The sequence below is a fragment of the Kogia breviceps genome, chromosome 15, assembly GCF_026419965.1.
Source record: "Kogia breviceps isolate mKogBre1 chromosome 15, mKogBre1 haplotype 1, whole genome shotgun sequence".
In the NCBI taxonomy this organism is placed as follows: domain Eukaryota; kingdom Metazoa; phylum Chordata; class Mammalia; order Artiodactyla; family Physeteridae; genus Kogia; species Kogia breviceps.
The window spans coordinates 64,798,202-64,815,773 of NC_081324.1; the positions used below are offsets into that span (position 1 = coordinate 64,798,202).

At 62.2% G+C, this 17,572-nt stretch overlaps 3 protein-coding genes across 6 annotated transcripts; 2 read left to right on the forward strand and 1 right to left on the reverse strand.

The window, feature by feature from the left end:
- Window positions 1-329: 329 nt before the first annotated feature.
- C15H22orf15 (chromosome 15 C22orf15 homolog) lies at window positions 330-1,661 on the forward strand. Its single transcript, XM_067014667.1, has 5 exons — window positions 330-339; window positions 926-1,012; window positions 1,104-1,264; window positions 1,473-1,545; window positions 1,627-1,661. The coding sequence occupies exons 1-5, from the start codon at window positions 330-332 to the stop codon at window positions 1,659-1,661; spliced, it is 366 nt and encodes a 121-aa protein (XP_066870768.1).
- Window positions 1,662-2,606: 945 nt separating this feature from the next.
- On the reverse strand, window positions 2,607-4,518 carry CHCHD10 (coiled-coil-helix-coiled-coil-helix domain containing 10). The gene is made up of 4 exons (XM_059039305.2): window positions 4,369-4,518; window positions 3,899-4,118; window positions 2,905-3,052; window positions 2,607-2,805 (listed from the first exon to the last, which is right to left on the reverse strand). The coding sequence occupies exons 1-4, from the start codon at window positions 4,407-4,409 to the stop codon at window positions 2,786-2,788; spliced, it is 429 nt and encodes a 142-aa protein (XP_058895288.1). The 5' UTR covers window positions 4,410-4,518; the 3' UTR covers window positions 2,607-2,785.
- A 2,750-nt stretch (window positions 4,519-7,268) lies between these two features.
- MMP11 (matrix metallopeptidase 11) lies at window positions 7,269-17,449 on the forward strand. Of its 4 annotated transcripts, none has more exons than XM_059039290.2 (8): window positions 7,269-7,396; window positions 12,539-12,768; window positions 13,672-13,815; window positions 13,902-14,035; window positions 14,178-14,419; window positions 14,537-14,753; window positions 15,455-15,712; window positions 16,567-17,449. In XM_059039290.2, exons 1-8 carry the CDS (start codon window positions 7,277-7,279, stop codon window positions 16,698-16,700), a joined length of 1,479 nt encoding a protein of 492 aa, XP_058895273.1. In that variant the 5' UTR covers window positions 7,269-7,276; the 3' UTR covers window positions 16,701-17,449. The 4 variants fall into 4 exon arrangements, with proteins under 4 accessions (XP_058895273.1, XP_066871831.1, XP_058895272.1 ...); XM_067015730.1 differs by having other exon boundaries at window positions 7,277-7,396; window positions 14,178-14,753; window positions 15,455-15,478; window positions 15,593-15,712; window positions 16,567-16,794; XM_059039289.2 differs by having other exon boundaries at window positions 7,277-7,396; window positions 14,178-14,753; window positions 16,567-16,794.
- The last annotated feature ends 123 nt before the right edge of the window (window positions 17,450-17,572 follow it).

Consider the following 17,572-nt stretch of genomic DNA (forward strand, 5'->3'; position numbering starts at 1 on the left):
TCCCATGGAGACCAGCTTGGAAGCTGGGAGGGCCTGAGTCTTCTCTGTACTCTGATCTAGCTAGCGGGAGGAAGAGGAGGCCAAGCCTCCTGGACTAGCTGCAAGGACCCCCTGGGCTGGTGGAGCCCAGCCCCAAGGGCGGCTGAGTGGGGAGCTGCACTTGGACCCACCCACCCATCACTCCCCCATCCCTGACACACACACATCTCCCAAAGGGCGCCACACGGGGTAGATCTCAGCCCCAGCTCCTTCCTTAGTCAGGATGGGGGTTGGGGGATCAAAGCCCCCACATTTGTCTCCTCCCCCCTGCAGCCGTGTTTATCACGGTGATGTCTGGAGGTAAGTGGGGTCCCCTCTCCCAGCAGACTGGTGGGGGTACATTCCCTCTGCCTTGAGGGCGAGTGGGGAGGTGGCGTGGGGAAGGGGTACACATGGGAAGGGATGAGAGCATCTGCGGAGAGTCTCTTGAGGGGAAACCCTGGCTGGGTCCTGGGAAATGCACGTGGGCTCCTCTAGGAGCGCACGGGCCACGCAGCCACCAAGCCGCTGCCATGGAGCAAATGTTCAAATTGCTCCATCCCTTAGCTGGTCAGTGGTCCTCCAGCTTCAGGGGACATGAGGCACCTAAAGCTCTAGCCCCAGCTGCAGATTCTTGACCTTCTGGTGGAGGCGGGGCTGGTGCGGGGTAGGGGGTGAGGGGCTGTCAGGTGCTGGAAGTGGGGCTGAAGTGGGCGGAGAGGGTCGCGTGAGAAAGGCAGAAGTTGTGCACCTCAGTTACCGACATCTTGGGAGATGGAAGGGGGTACACTCCTAATCTCCTGGACCCATTCCCTGCTCTGTAGGGAAGAGACAGGAGGGAGGCAGAGGGTCCCAGTCTGGGGGGAATAGAGGGTGCCATTCGTTCACCTCTGCTCCTCCCCCACAGCTGGCTGCTGGGAGCTGGTGAACCCCTGGTGCAGCCTGGTGATCCTCATCACCCACCTAAGGCAGAGGGGGCAGGTGCCCCCAGATGGTGAGGGGGCAGGGAGGGGTGCTGGGAGAACCGCTGAGGGCCCCCAGGTAGAGAGTCTAGCCCTGCCCTGCCTCCCTCTCTGCTCCCCCAGCGACCATAGCCCTCCTGGCTGAGGACGGGCACCTGGTGAACCTGGCTGAGGGACTGGAGGAGGGGCCTTCCCCAGCGCCCTCCATGGGCAGCCCCCTGCTGCAGGAGCGTGGGACCTATGTCCTAGTGCAGATCATCAGTAAGGGGCTCCAGATTCCCCCTGTGCAGCTATGTTGGAATATAAGAAGGGGGACAGCAGCCACAGACCACCCAAGCCCTGCTGAGCCCCCACTTTGGCCAAGATGTAGCCCTGACCTTCCCATCCAATGCCCTGTCCTGACCCCACTGTGGGCCAGCAAACAGGTCGAGTGAGAGGTGGGGGTGTGGACCATCAGGCCAGCCAGGAATCAGCCTTCTAGCCTCTACAGAGGGTGAGGGCGGGGCCCCCACCTGCTATGAGTCCCTCCTGGAGAACCTGGATGAGCGGTGTCCAGAGCTGGCAGGTGAGTGTCACAAGAGAGCCCCGGGGGGGGGGTGTGCCTTCCCACCAGCCCCCCACAGGCAGGGCTTCTTGGGCCTTCCAGAGGAGCTGCGCTGGCTGTCGGGCCTGCCCCCCTGAGCAATGGCTGGAGAAGGCGCGCCAGCACTCTGCGTGGCCACCAGGAGCAAGACCCTCCTTCATGGCCCCGAAGGGTGGGCTTCCTGCTGTCTGGGACCCACTAGCTGGGGCTGAGAGCCAGGTAAAGAGGAGACATGGATCCCTGAAAGGATGCTTATACCCAGAAATAGGACCCCTTCCCAGGGGACAGATGTGTGTGCTGAGAGGTAGACCCCAATGCCAACCCCCCTCAGAGACACACATATACCCACGTGATGGAAGACACTATATCCAGAGACAGGTCCCCACCATCCCGCTAGCGGCTAAGTGCCTGCACAAGGGCAGGGAGACGTGGAATAGGGCCTGGCACACCGTATGTGCTCAGTGCAGAGCTGTTGAATGAATTCAGTGAAGGCAGCAGCACAGAGTGTGTGATGGCGTTTGAAGGGCCAGCACCTCTGTTCCGGCAGGCCCCATGACCTGGCACATCACGGCCAAGTGGCCGAGCTGGACTCAGATCCAAGGGGGTTGGCCGTGACCTCTGCCTGGTGTGATCAGGCACAAAGGCCCAGCAGTATTCCTCTTGCAGAATCTGGAATTTCTGGGAAATTGCAAGGTCACTGACAGAACGTGAGGCTGCCGCGGGGCCCCTAAGATGTGGGTGCAGAGAAAGGGATCCAGAGGCAGAGATGAGAATGGTGGAGGGGCAGGGGTCCCTGAGAGGAGACAGCATGCTCCTCCAGGGATTCCAGCCCCCAGGAGTCAGACGCCCTTGAGGTTTATGGTCACCTGCTAATGCCTCATCACCCAGTCTGGACTGCCCGAGGCTGTCAGATTACACAGGATTACAAGGTCACCCTCCCCACCCAGGACACCAGCTGAAGGTGAAGCATCCCACTCCACAGTGGGTCATCCATCCATCCTCCCCCACCCGCAGAAAGTCCAATGAGAGTGGACACAGCAGGCTCGGATCTAACATAAACTCTTTCAATTGCACATTTTCGTCTTGGGTCATCTGCGGGGTGAGAAACCCCCTCCTCACTTCCAGTCCCAGCTTTGTGGGTACAATCTGACGTCATGGTCTTGCTGTCGGTGAAGGGGTGAATGTGGCTGCAGGGCTGGCCCCTAAATCTGCACCGGTCTCTTCAGGGCAGGGAGCTCAGACCTGCAGAGGGAGGGCCGGCACAGGTGGAGGTCAGGCCGCAGGTACAGGAGGAGGGACTGCCGCTCCCACCCCAGCAGGGGTCAGGGCCTCCCAGCTCACCGTGGTTGTACTTGCACTGCTTCAGGGCCTCACTGAAGCCCTCGCACAGGGTCAGGTCGCTCTGAGTGGTGGAGCAGTCCAGGAACTGCCTGATCTCATAGGCGCAGGGCCCCATCTGCAGGGGCTGCGGGGCAGCGCGGGCTGGGGCCTGGGGTTACAGCACAGGAAGCAGCACGGTCAGCTTGGGGATGGCACCCAGAAGAGGACTCCAAAGCTGGGGGTGCTGGCTGCCCCTCCTAACGCCCCCAGCCCTGCCAGGCCCAGCCTGCCCTGTTTAGCCTCAGCTGCTCCATCCCCGAAACAGGGTGAGCCCACAGCCCTCTCAAAGCCACTCTGTTGGTGCTGGTACAGAGAGCATTCCCAGCTGCCTCATAACAGGTATGCTGGCAGGTGCGGGGTGGGAGGTGAGAGAAGGTTCTAGAAAAGCCCAGTGCTCTGCTGGAGTATGAGCCCCACCCCCACAAGTTCTAGCACCTTCCTGCTCAACAACACTGATCCTCATGACCTCCGACTCCACCACTAAGCCAGAATTTGGTTCAGGACTGGTGGGGTGCCCAGTGGGGGACAGGCCAGCAGGGAACAGACCCAGAGTCCCTGGCTACCCTTCACCCTTGGGTGCAGGGGCTACCGGAAGGGGCTACCTGGGGGAGAGAGACCACAGACTCAGGAACTTCAACATCCCTCCCTTCTACTAGGGTTAGGTGACCTTGGGCCAGTCTCTGAGCCCCTAAGGGCCTCAGTTTCACCATCTTTAAAGGGCTGGTTGGTGTCTGTCCACAGGGGTCTAGGGACCTTGGCCTCAGGGGAGGGGCAGGGAGAGCCGGCCTGTGACCAGAGACCAAAAGCAGAGTGACTAATAGGACCCTTCTTGGGCACAGTCCACGGCCGAGGCAGCTCTGGACACCCTGGACGCTCCTCGCTGGACGTTCCAGCAGCTCCCCGCTCAGTGGCCTTGAGAGAAGGCGGCCTCAGTTTCCCCTGAGCCCTTGCTCACCTGCTGGGCAGCAGCCTGGGCGGGCTCTGAGCTCCCCCCGCTCAAGGCTCCGGTCAGGGCGCTGCCCACGACGTGTCCCACAGCCGAGCCCACGGCCACTCCGGCGGCTGTGGTCGCCATCTGCGCCATCAGGCCGGGCTGGCCCGACGGGGCGGGGGCCGGGGCCACGGCCGCGGGCGGCGGGTGCGCGGGCGGGTGGGCAGAGGGCGCTGCGTTGCGGCTGCGGGATGGGAAGAAGCAGGGTTAATCTCGGCCGGACTCCAGGCCAGCGGCCCCAGGGGCCCGCAGCTCCGGAAAGGCACCCTCTCCTCCTCCCCGAGGGTGGACGACCACCGTCTTAGACGCGTGATTGCGGTACCCCCACCCCTCCCCCGCCAAGATGGCGCAGCAGCCGCCAAGGTCACGCTGTCATGCCCTTGGGGGCCGCGCTTCCCCAGACCCCACCCTGCGGGCCCTCGTCCCGCTCCCACCTGGCTGGCCGGGCGGCCATGCTGCGGCTCCCCCGGGGCATGGTGGCGGCGGTGGGACCGGCTGAGCCGAGTCGGAGACGGCGACGGTGACTGCGGTTCCGGCTCGGGAACGAAGGCGGCGGCGCTTGTCACGGCCGGCGCTGCGGGGCGGGGCCGGGGCGGGGCTGCGGGGACACGCCCCCGACCGGAGGCTCGGGACCCGGGGCCAGGCTGCACCCCCGCGGGTTACCCGGCCTCTCCATCCGACAGCACCCGTTCCCGGTGACCCTGCGCCCTCCCAGCTCCTGGCTCGAGATATGTGCGCCCTGGGGACACGGGCCGCTGTCGCAGGGAGCCTAGGGCGTACGCAGGAGCGAAGCCTGGTCCTTCAAAGACCACCGCAGAGCTCTGGAAGTGGAGCTAGGGGCTGTCCCGCTCTCGGGAAGGGGGGCACCGGGAGGCCGGGCCCTGCTCCTCCCCCTCCTATCGGTCCGGGCTCGCTGGCTCCAGCGTGGCCTCAGGATCGCGGGTGGACTGGGCAGGGGAAGAAGCACCCACCCTCCGCGACGGTTCCCAGAGCTCCCGCCAGGGGGCGTCCGGACCGCTCTCGGACTCCTCGGCAAAATCACTGCGGGGCGCGAGCAGCCCCCGCTGGGGTGCGACGAGGCCCCCTGCGTGGCCCTCCACCCAACCCGACCCCCTGCCCCAAGGGTGCAGCGCCACACCCTGACAGCGTTTACGCAGCGTGTCCCTCCCAAAGGCCGTAACCTAGAGGTGTTTGTGCGGGTTTGAATCCTGTGGCCTCGAATTTTACCACCTTGGTTCCAGGCCCAGGGCAAGGCAATGCCGAATTTAGGACGCTTCCCAGCCCTTCGGGAACTGGAGGTTTTCATAGTCTTTTATTGCTACCCTTAGCGGGGAGAGGTCCAGACCTCTTTACCACCCCCTCATCACTGTCCCCTATGCCCGAGGGAGGCCTCCCAGCAACAGGACTGTGGGGAGGATGAAATCGGCCACAGCAAAATCATGGGGGAGGGGTACCAGGTGGGGAGAAGAGGCCCCTCTGTGAGGAAGGGGCAGAAGGGACGCAGGGGACATGGGCAGTGCCTGGCAGGCTCAGCATGTCTCTACTGTGTCCCAACCACACAGTCCTGTCAGCCAGCCTGGGAAACAGGGCCCTCCCCTGACCCTCATCTGGGCCTGGGCAAAAATTTTCTCCTCTCTGCAGTGGGGGTGACCACTGGCCTCGAGGTGAGGGAAGCAAGTGAAGGGTGGCTACTCTCTCCTCATAGACATGCCAGGCCTGATCCAGCCTCCACCTCTTTGCTCATGCAGCCCCTGACCACTTGTTCTCATTGCCAAACTGGCCCATCCTAGGCTGATTAGGGTCCTCCTCCTGCAGGAAGCCCTCTGTGACCAGCCCAGCTTGCTGTAACCATGGCTCTCCACTGCGGCCTACAACGTGGGAGGTTGTTACTTGAGCTCCCATGACAGGTGGACTTCGGTTCCGCAAAGCAAGGCCATGCTCCCCTGGAGGCATTCACTTAAGGTAGTTACACAAATATTTTTACTGTCTATATTTTCATGTGTATCGGAAAAAAATGTATAATTAGCTCATCAAATCTATGATTTCTTGACCAATGTGGCTAAAATTAGGCTGAAGTAGGCATTTCAATTTTTAAAAGTAAATCACATTAAAGAAAAAGATGGCAAACAGCCCAGGTAGTAAATATCACTGCTGTCTTTCCTCTCCTTGCCCTCTAGGGGTCTCTGTAGAGCCTCCCTGGAGAGGCTGTGAAGGCTCCTCAGACTGGGACCCGGAGGGAGGGCTGAGGCAGCCGGTGTCCCTCTCCTCCCCCTCCCCACACCGCCTCCCCCCTTCTTAGGCCCAGGATGGGTGCCCACAGCCTCACCGTGAGGCAGCTCAGCACCCTGCCCGCCAGGACGGGAGCCACTGCCTGTGTCCTGGCTCCCCAGCATTGCCCATGATGGAGCGGATTGCCTGGCAAGGTGGTGAGGTCCCTGGTCATCACAGGGAGTATATGAGCTTGGAGGATCCCTTCCCGCATGCGGTCATCACCCCCTCCTCTGATTCTTACCTACTTATCCTCGGTCTCAGGAGGCTGGGCCGGAGGGGCCCAGAGGAGCCTGTTAGTCCTTGACCAGGGGGCAGCCTGGGCCCCCAGTGCACCACTCAGACACTGCCCCCCATGGCTTTCTGACCTTACCCTCCCTCCAGCTGACCAGCTAGAGAGCCTTCTGACCCCTCTGCCTGCCTGCTGGTTTGGAAAAGCCTGATCTCGTCCCTCCCTCTTACGGCTTCAGTTTCCCCATCTATAATTGTCTATGGTTCTGCGCCAAGCTAGGGTCCTGGCCAGCCGCCTCCATATGCCTCAGTTTCCTCTGGGGCATATTTTAATATCCCTTTCTTCACAGGGGCTATAGTGCCATCTTCCAGATGGATCAGCTGAGGCTCTGAGGAGGGGCAGAACTTGCCCGTGGGTACCACCACCTGTCACAGGCTAACAGGAGGTCAGAGGTCAGGCCCCCAGGGAGACCAGCTAGGGATGTGCCTTCCAAAGGTGGCCTGGTAAGGTGGTAAGGAGGGGGAGGAGTGAAACGCGGCTCCTCTCAGACTCTCCACCGCATCGTGGAAACTGAGGCCCGGAGCAGCACCGGCTGGCCAGGGTCCCCCAGCACCAGGCCCCTGAGACCGCAGAGCCGGCCCTCCCGGGAAGGACTGGGTCCGCGGGCCGGCCCCCGCCTGGCCAGCCCTCCCCGCCCACCTCCCCCACCGTGGCCGCCAACACGGGGCGAGTGCAGAACAAAAGACGCGGGGGCGGGGCGGGGCCGGGCGGGCGGGGGCGGGGCGGAGGCTATAAGGGGCGGCGGCCCAGCAGGCCCAGCAGGCCCAGCAGCCCCGGGGCGGATGGCTTGGGCCGCCCGGCTCCGCGGCGCGGCCCCGCGCGCCCTCCTGCTCCCGCTGCTGCTGCTGCTGCTGCTGCTGCTCCCGCCGCCGCCACTGCTGGCCCGGGCCCCGCGGTCGCCGGTGAGTGCCCGCCGCCGGCTGGCCGCCCCCCGCCGAGGGGCGCCGGGCACGCGGGCTGGGCCCGGTGGCCGAGCTGGTCCCACGGGGATGCCCGGGGTGGCCCGGCGCGGTCCGTTACCCAAAAAACTGTCTGGGTCCCTGTGGGGCGTGATAGATAGTGAGCTTCCCGTCCCTGGAGGTGTGCAAGTGGAGCCTGCGCCGGGATCGCTCAGGCTGATGAGCGGGACTCCGTGCCCCACTCCCAGCTCTGGGACCTGCTCCTCGGCGCCCCGGCCGAGATACTGGGGTGTGTATTGGGGGAGGTACAGCGGGAGTGGCTACAGGGCCCCGTATTCACTGCAGGGACAAAGCCCATCAGGTCTCAGGCTGGCGTCAGCCTCCAGATGTGTGGCCTCCGTGAGCACACCTCCAGGCTGGAGATTTAAGGAAGCGCTGGGGAGGGCAGCCGGTGCCGGGGAAATGGGGTCTGAGCCTGGAGGAGGCGCCACCGCCTGGCACCTGAGTGTGGTGATATTGGGGAGCGTGGAGCCAGAAGGCAGCATGAGTGTGAGAGCTAGTGTGTGTTATATGAGTTGAGTGAGAAAGAAGGGGCCGAGAGCAGGGAGTTGAGACCCTCAGAGAGCAGGGGGTAGGGTCAGACAGGGAAGGGAGAGGAAGGTGTGATCAGGAGAGGAAGGAGGTCCTGGCATGTGTGACAGCCTGTGTGTGCCTGGGAAAGCTGCACCCTCCCCTCTGGCTGGCGCTTGGGGGGACCAGTCCCAGGGGCAGCCAGGTGGGCCTGGGATCACAGCCTGGGCAACTGCAGGCCCAGAGCCCACTGGGTGCCCAGTCCACTCAGACTCTCAGCTGAGCATCCAGCCAGCCCAGGCAGGGATGGGAGCATTAGGAGGGTGGCAGGTAGAGTCCAGTGAGGAGGGAGGTCTGGCCAGGCTGGGCCCCTCTGTCCAGCCATGCCAGCTCTGCCCTCCCCTGCCCTGGCTATAGGAGCAGGAGAGGACAGAAGGGGTGGTGGGCACCTTACTCCAGGGACCCTGCCTCTTTCCCAGCCCCTCCTGGTCCCCTAGACCTTGGGGCAGAGTCAGAAATCACCCTGGGTAGCTGTTGAATCCATGGGGTTCGGGTATGGGAGAGACCTGGGTTTGAACCACATGACCCTAGGTGAGCCCTCTGGAGCCTCAGCACCCCGGACCCCAGTCTTGTCTGGGTGGATGGGAGGCAACAGTGCCCACTGCTGGGCTGAAGAGTATATGAGGTGAGGCCAGGAGAGGGCTCAGCCAGGCACACTGGAGACATTGTCACCTGCAGCTGCTACTTTGCTGCTTGTGCGGGGTCGGTCGGGTCTGGGTCTGAGCTGGGCCGTTGTCTGTCACACTGCAGATATTCAGGGAGCATTTGGGGTCGCCTCCGATGTGTTTATCCCTGGACTGCTGTTGGCAGGGCCAGAAAAGCTCTGTAAATATTTATCCATCCCAGTTCACAGCCTTCAGGGTTGATGAAAGCCCGCCGCCCAGTGGGGTGGACGCTGCCTTCCCTTCTGGAGCCAGTGGGGGAGGTGGGGGGAGACGGACCTGCCTGCCCACTAGCGGTGTGACTTGGGCAGTTTGCTTGATCTCTCTGAGCCTCAGAGGGGCATAGGATGGCGTGGTGATGCTCCCTGCCTTCCTCACAGTCTAACCAAATGCCCTCCCCTCAGAGTCACCTCCAGCCCACAGTAGAGAGAGTAGCTATGAGTAACTGTCCCGCTGGACCAACAGCAAACAGGCCCAGAGAGGGGCATACCCGGCCTGCCTTACCCAGCACTTTCCAGTCTGGGGTCTTCCCTCACCTCCCCTCTGCTAGGTACCTCCCATTTTCCTAATTGGAGGTTGACCCAGGGGCTGACCCCAAGCCTCTAGCTCAGCCAGGAGGCTGAGTTCCCCAAGAAATTCCTCGAGTATGTTTGAGGCTGTGGTTTGGTGCCCGCCAGAGAAGGGTGGGGTGAAGGAGGTGGGCACCCTCCCCAGGGCAGGCTGAGGGAGGCCGCTGGCTGAGGAGGAGGCGGACCTTCTCCAAAGAGGCGCATTTCTCAGGAATGTGGGTTTTGGAGACAGGCCAGAGCTGGGGGGATGGGGAGCTATGGGTGGGGAGGCATGAACCCCAGGTCTAGGCCCAGCTCTTGGCTGACTTGCTGTGTGACCCTGAGCCAAGACCTTGACCTCTCTGGGCTCTGTTTTTTCCCCTGGGAAATGGGGTGATACCTGCTCCCCAATCCCTCAGGGCTGTAGATGAGGCCAGGTGTGGTCTATGCCCACCCCCCACCTCACTGCCTCCCAGCCGCCCTGGGGGGACTGGCACACCCATCTGAGGAATCAGGTTGCTGCGTGCCAGGCCTTGCAGCTAGGGAGGGCCCCTGGCCCCAGGCCGGCAAGGACTTGGGAAGACAGAGTGCCAGAGGTCGGCAGGGCAGGGAGCATGTGTCCCATCCCAGCAATGGGAAACTGAGGCCAAAAGCCCTTAAATGGTGGGCTCCAAAAAAAAGACCCCACTGCCCAGGGGCCTTGATCCTAGTGCCTCCTGCTCATTCACTCTCCAATACCAATGAATGTGATGTGGGCGGGGAGCAAGAGGCCCCTGGCTTGTGGGTGGACCCAGCACGAGTCACTCTTCCTCTCTGGGCCTGAGAGCTCCCTTCTAGCTGCAACTCCTTTGTTACGATAAAGTCTGGAAACTTCAAGGGAGCTATAGGGAATTGGGTGGAGCAGATTCCCAGGTGTGGGAGGGGAGGGCCCACGGGGCAAGAAGCCAGACCAGGAAGAGGCTCTTCTCTGCGCCAGACGCTGCAGCAGGCATTACAGATGGAGGTCATTTAGCCCTTTGCCATGGCACCATTCCCATTTGACAGATAGGAAAGTTGAGGCTAAGAGAGGACAGTGACTTGCCCAGGGTCACTCCATCCAGGGTCTCCACAGCACAGAACTGGGCCTTCTGAATCTCAGCCTGTGGCTCTTTCTGCTGCACTGACAGTCCCATGATCCAGGGGTCCTCGTGGGGGATCCATGAGAACTTGGTGCCTCGTGGGGGCAGGAAAGGAAGGCACACCCACCCTCCCTCTGTGGCTGGCTGCTCAGGCCTCACTGGGGGGGGCAGAGAAGAGGAGCAATTTCTGCTCGTGGGCATAAACAGCTGGCAGGCTGGGCTCTGGGCTGTTTGGGGCTCCCAGGAACGACGCAGCCCTGGCCATCCTGGGGAGGGTCCTCAGACCCTGGCCAGGGTTGTGGGGAAGGAATCTATTTATCCTGGAGGTCTACGGGCTAGACCTTCCTGGGAGGGGAAGGTGCAGGCCATCATGGCTTATCACATAAGTCTGGGGTCCACATCCTTGATGTGAGACCTGGCGTGCGTATCCTCCCCAACTTATGCCAGGCATGGGGCGGGGAGGTTCAGTGAACCTCCCTCCAGAGTGCCTCGGAAGTGGCAGGTGCTTAATCATTTCCCCTTCCTTCTCTTCTGTCACCAAGGTGAGGCTAGCCTGGGTCCCTCCTCCAGGGGTAGGGTGACCCCAGCCTGAAGAGCAGAGCAGAGTAGCAAGTAGGGGGTGGGCTGTGAGTGCAGACAGCCAGTCACCTGCCAGCTGTGTCCCCCGCAAGTTGTTTAACTTCTCTGGGCTCCGGGTCCTCACCTGAGAAATGGGGATGATGACTGCAGAGATGGTGGGAGGTCCCACCAGGGGCTGACAGCGTGTCTGTGGAGCAGTTTGCAGCATCCTAGCCTAGATATGGGTGAGCTGCAACAGCTATCAGTACTTAGTACTGGCACACTCAGTATGGCTGGGCTCTGTCAGGTGATCAGCCATTCAAGAAGCAACTCTGAAATGGGAAAACTGGCCCAGGGCCTCACACCCCAGAAGCTCCAGGTGTCTAGAAGACCCCTTCATCATGGGGAGTCCTTGGGGGTTGAGTGGCTCCAGGGGGTTGAGTTCTTGGTGGCTCTGGAATTGGGAGTTGGAGGGGTTGGGATGCTCATCAGAGCTCTGGGGCACCCAGGGCCCGGGAGAGCTGCCAGAGACTGAGGCCGAGGGTGGGGCCCGGCTGGCCCGGCTCCCGCCCCAAATACGGCTGTGGGAAGGCCACAGCAGCCCTGACCAGACAGGCCCAGACTAGACAGGCGTTGAGTCTCTCAGCAGACGGCACTGCTCTGTGCCTCTCCCCCAGCTTTACTGTGTCCCAAGCCGGGCCTTCGCCCCCTGCCTGGGAAGCCAGAGTCCTCACCTGGCCTGGCCATGCCCTTGCTGGGTGACCCCGCTGGGTCTCTCCACTTCTCTGAGCTTCTGTTTTTTCCATGCATGAGAACTGCGACCTCCATCCTGGGACTCTCGGAGGGTGGGAGCTCCAGGTCAGGATCACTGTTTGTGGTCCAGGGTCTCTGGCACAGTGGGGCTGGGTGTCTGGTAACTGTCTGCCCCCCATACCTCTGTGGAGGGGGCAAACAGAGCACATCTAGCCCCGCTGTGTACCCAGCCCTGGCAGGGCGTGAGCAAGACTGCCGCCAGCAATCAGACCCCAGTTTCTGGTGCCCTTCGCACTTTGCGTGCACTGCCTGGTTCATCCTCAGATCCACGCTCTGGGGAAGTATCGTCCCCATTTGTCAGGTGAGCAAATTGAGACAGGACTGCAGCCCCTCCATGCTGGGGAGTGGCCGCAGTGGCTGTCCTGGGCAGGAACCAGCTCATGTAACTGGAGAGGGCAGAGTGGGGGCCGGGGGAGCCCAGGAAGAAAGGGAGGTGGAAAGGTATCTGCTGTGGGGGTGGAGGGGGAGATTCCCTGGCTTTTCCTTGGAAGCTTTGTGGGCTCCCTTCCTGGGTGTGTGTGAAGAGTACAGTCAGGGCTGCACCCCAACCCAGTCCTCACCAGCCCAAATGGCGGGAGTAGGTGCCTGGCAGCCCAGGCCCTCCACAAGGGGGCAGGAGGCGGTAGGAGGCCTTGGAATCAGCACCTGGACGCCAGTCAGCCTGCGCCAAAGGGCCCTGCTGCGTGACGGCTTCAGCTTGGCCATTGACACGTCTGGCTGGGGTCAAGTGAGGGTGCGCTGACCGTCCATACCTCTGACCATGGGCCACCAGGACCCAAGGCCTGAGCAGGCCCCTGCATCCTCTCTCCTGCACAGGATGCCCACCGCCGCCACCCAGTGAGGAGGGGGCCGCAGCCCTGGCGTGAAGCTCCTCCCAGCAGCCCGGCACCTGCCCTGACCGCCCAGGAGGCCCCTCAGCCTGCCACCGGCCCCAGACCTCCCCGCTGCGGTGTGCCTGACCCGCCGGACGGGCCGAGCGCCCACAACCGACAAAAGCGGTTCGTGCTGTCAGGCGGGCGCTGGGAGAAGACGGACCTCACCTACAGGTAGGGCCAGGGGCTGCGAGCAGGCTCTCGCCCTCCACCTACCGCCCTCATGCTGCTTCTTAAGACACACTTGTGCCGGATCCCCATGGTAACAGGCTAGTGTATCCACTGGCCCCCAAGCCCCCTGGGTCAACACCCCAAACCCACACTTAGATTCCCACACAGATGGTACCCCCTGTACCCATGCCCTCCCTCAGCAGAGGAGTCTCAGCACATGCCTGGTCACACCGTAGACATGTGGGGACACAGCCTTCAGTCAGCCAGGCAGCCTCTGTGGGGATGCACTAAGGGCCAGGTCCTGGGATTCTGTGGTGAATGAGGCAGACATGGCCCCTCCTCTCAGCGAGCTAGGTGTTATCCACACAGGGTTCATATCTATCGCTGCAACTTGGGATCCGAGCAGGTAGGGAGCAGCAGTGGCAGGACAGGTAACAGCTCAGGTGACCTGAGGCCCCTTGGGGTGATGCAGCGGGGCTCATCTTGGGAGAGAAGGTGTGAATACTGGTGTGGTGTCCCAAGGCATTGGAGCCGAGACTGCTGGGGGCTCCGGAAATGTCCTGGGTGGGGAGCTGGGAAACAGGAGGGGGCAGGTCTGGGGCCCAAGGTCTCCCCACAGTGAGCGGTATAGTCAGGTCTAGAAGGTGGGCCTCGGGGCTCCTGGTCCTGTGTTCTTTCCACCCAATGCAGATACCCATGGGTACCTGAGGACACAAACCCACACAAAGATGTGCCCATGTGGCAGAGGGACTGATGTGCCACACCCGAGGCCCAGAGCACACCTGGCCTGTGATGTGCGTGCCTGCTCCCCCACTGAGCAGCATCCAGGGGCAACTCCTGGCCCAACAGCCATCAGGGGCTGACGCTACCCCATGAGCCAGGTCCAGGCCCCTCCTCCTCCCCCAGGATCCTCCGGTTCCCATGGCAGCTGGTGCGGGAACAGGTGCGGCAGACGGTGGCAGAGGCCCTACAGGTATGGAGTGATGTGACGCCACTCACCTTTACCGAGGTGCACGAGGGCCACGCTGACATCATGATCGACTTCACCAGGTGAGCCAGTGGCCGGGGACCCATCTAGGAATGAGCCCAACCCATCAGTGGCTGCTGCCACTGACTCTGCCCCTACCCCCCTGCAGGTACTGGCATGGGGACAACCTGCCGTTTGATGGACCTGGGGGCATCCTGGCCCACGCCTTCTTCCCCAAGACCCACCGAGAAGGGGATGTCCACTTCGACTATGACGAGACCTGGACAATCGGGGACAACCAGGGTATGGGCTGGGGACCCACTTTCCAGATGGGGCTACTGAACATCATAGAGAATGGGGACTTGCCGAGGTCCCTGAGCTGGGCCTGCAGCTCAGTGTCTTGCTGCAGGAGCTCGGGGATTGCTGGGCTATCTCCCTTTTCCAGGCACAGACCTCCTGCAGGTGGCAGCCCACGAATTTGGCCATGTGCTCGGGCTGCAGCACACTACAGCTGCTAAGGCCCTCATGTCCCCTTTCTACACCTTCCGATACCCGCTGAGCCTCAGCCCGGATGACCGCAGGGGCATCCAGCACCTCTACGGCCGGCCTCGGCTAGCCCCCACCTCTAGGCCCCCAGACCTGGGCCCCGGGGCCGGGGTGGACACCAACGAGATTGCACCACTGGAGGTGAGGCCCAGGAGAGTGGGGAAGCAGGAGGTGAGGTCCTGCTTCCAGCCCCGACCCCCACTGCTGGCCTCTGTGGCTCCAGTGCAGGCTCTTTCTGACCCTTCTCTCCTACCCCAGCCAGACGCCCCACCAGATGCCTGCCAGGTCTCCTTTGATGCGGTCGCCACCATCCGTGGCGAACTCTTCTTCTTCAAGGCAGGCTTTGTATGGCGGCTGCGCGGGGGCCGGCTGCAGCCTGGCTACCCTGCGCTGGCCTCACGCCACTGGCAGGGGCTGCCCACTTCCGTGGATGCAGCCTTCGAGGATGCCCAGGGCCACATCTGGTTCTTCCAAGGTGAGTTGGGGCTGGAGGTCACACTTCAGGAATAACATGGCCAAGGGTAGGGACAGACGGCAGACATGATGAACAGATGGAGGGTGCCCTGAACTCTTGGGGCCAAGGAAGAGTATGGCTCACTCCTCTGGGCACAGCGGGGAGGCTTCCTAGAGGAAGCGGCTCTCGAGGATGGAGTAGAATTGAAGGTATCACACCCCATGGAGCATGTGTTATCGTTACCCCTGGTCTAGAGACGAGGCTCTAGACAGGGCTCAGAGGTAGTGAAGTGACCTGCATGAGGGCACAGCTTGGAAAAGGCAGAGAGGGGTGTGATCTGGGTCTGGCAGAGACGAGAGCCTGGAGCATTGCAGGCGGCAGGGACTTCACATAGGCCCAGCTAGGGCCTGCTGCGGCAGGGCTGGGCCCAGGGATGGGCAGCATGTGCCTGTCCGGGGCAGCCAAGTGCAGGGAAGGAGCAGGAGCCAAGGTGGCCTCTCTGCTGCTGAGAGTAAACTTCCCCACGTGTACCTCCCAGTGCCTGCATTGCCCAATGTCTTACTTCGGGGTGGGGGGTGCCAAGCAGGCATTGCTAGCCTTCATGTTTTACGGACAAGGAAACTGAGGCTGGGAAAGTCCATGGCCATGGTGGTGGCTGGGCGGGTCCACAGTGGCTGGATGTGGCCGTTGGGCAGCTCGTTGCAGCCTCCACTCTCTAACAGGAGCTCAATACTGGGTATACGATGGTGAGAAGCCAGTCCTGGGCCCCGCGCCCCTCTCTGAGCTGGGCCTGCTGGGGTCCCTGGTCCACGCCGCCCTGGTCTGGGGCCCTGAGAAGAACAAGATCTACTTCTTCCAAGGCGGAGACTACTGGCGCTTCCACCCCAGCACCCACCGTGTGGACAGCCCCGTGCCCCGCCGGGCCACTGACTGGCGAGGGGTGCCCTCTGAGATCGACGCTGCCTTCCAGGATGCTGACGGTGCGCTGGGGGTGGGGTGGCTGGGGGAAGCGGGGTGGCGGCTGCATCTCCCACCGGTGGTGGCTGGGCATCAGCTCTCATTGCGGGTCCTCTGCCTGGCGAACTCCCTCTCCACCCCCTCCTCGTGCCAGGGCAGTGCTAGACCCCTGTGCTGCAGATGAGACCAAGGGTCAGAGAGGTGCAAGGACTTGCCGAGGTCCCTTGGTCATGCCTGGTGAAGTAATAACTGCTGCTTGCTGAGGGCCAGCGAGGCTGGGCACAGTGCTGAGCTCTATACACGTCTCATGCGATTTCCCGATGTAGCATCTGTTATGAACCCAGTTTCCAGAAGAGCAAACAGAGATTCAGGTGGTGAGGTACCTAACCGGGGCCACCAAGGTGGACAGAGCCAGGACCTCCACCCAGGCAGTCCCTGCTTCTAGCCAAGAGCCACCTGCCTCCTGTAATCTTGAAGCACTAGATCTGGGACTCACAGTCCAGCACTCTCTCCCTTTGCTTCTGTGCTCCCCCACATCAGGACCTGCTGGGAGAGTTGTCCTGTAGTGGCCTCGGGCTCCTGGTCTCCAGGTCGCCAGTGTCCCCCATCTGACTCAAGGTGCAGGAGAGGTGGTGAGAGGGGCAGGATTTGCTTTCCTGAGAGGCAGGAGTTGGGCCTCCGAGGCTCTGGCCTCTGTCAGGCTGGGTGGTAGCTCAGACCAGACCCTGGGGCAGGCAGAAGGGCTTGCCCAAAGGGAGGTTTTGGATGGGACACCCTGGGGTCTACAGGTTTTAAGGAACTCAGCAGTGGCCAAGGTCTGCCCACTGGGACTTGCCCCTGTGTCCACTCGCCCGGCCTGACCCTCCTGTCTCCTCAGGCTATGCCTACTTCCTGCGCGGCCGCCTCTACTGGAAGTTTGACCCTGTGAAGGTGAAGGTCCTGGAGGGCTTCCCCCGCCTCGTGGGCCCCGACTTCTTTGGGTGTACCGAGCCTGCTAATACTTTCCGCTAACCACAGCTTGGATGTCCTCAGGGCCCCTAATCCCTGCCAGGACACTGACATCGGCTGGAGACCATGGCCATCTTTGTGGCTGTGGGTACTGGGCGTGGCACGGAGCCGTGTCTACTCGGGGGTGGGGATGGGGCGGGCACTGCCATCAGGACTGCAGGGAGGGCCGCGCGGGTCGTGGCCACTGCCAGTGACTGCCTCAGACTGGGCAGGGAGGCTCCGGCATTAAGGGTGAGGGTGGCCTCAGGCCAGCTCCACCCAACCTGTGCAGGTCACGGTCAAACCCAGCTGCCCTGGGTCTCTGTCGCCATCCTTCAGGGTAGCACCTCAGCAGGGCTGGGGGAGTTGGAGCCCTCACTGTCCTGGCTGTGGGGTCCCACAGGGTGCTGGCATGTGGGTCTCAGGGCACTGTGCCTTCTGTCTTTTCCTGAGAAGTCGGCTCTGGGTAGGTGCTTGGAACTGGCTGCCTTCCAGTTGGTGGTTCTGGAGACCTATTCCCCAGGATCCAGGGCACAAGGGCCAGGCAGCTGGGGAGGGGGGTGCTTCCTGCCAGAGACCCTGGGACCTGGAGGCCCCAACATACCTCAATCCTATCACGGGTTGGATCCTCTCCAGCCCTCACCCCACATCAAGCCCTCCAAAGCCATGTAAATGTGTACAGTGTGTATAAAGCCTTTTCTTTCTTTCTTTTTTTTTTTTTTTTTTTTTTTTTTACTGAGGACTATCATTAAACATGGTCATTTTCTACCTGCCTGCCTGGGGTGTGTCTGTGACTGCAAGGCCAGGATCGGGGGAGAGCTGGGCCAGGGAGGTGGGAGGCCTGGCTGGGGACCTGCTCTGCCCTGGGAGCCAGGGTTGCAGCCCACCCCACCCCC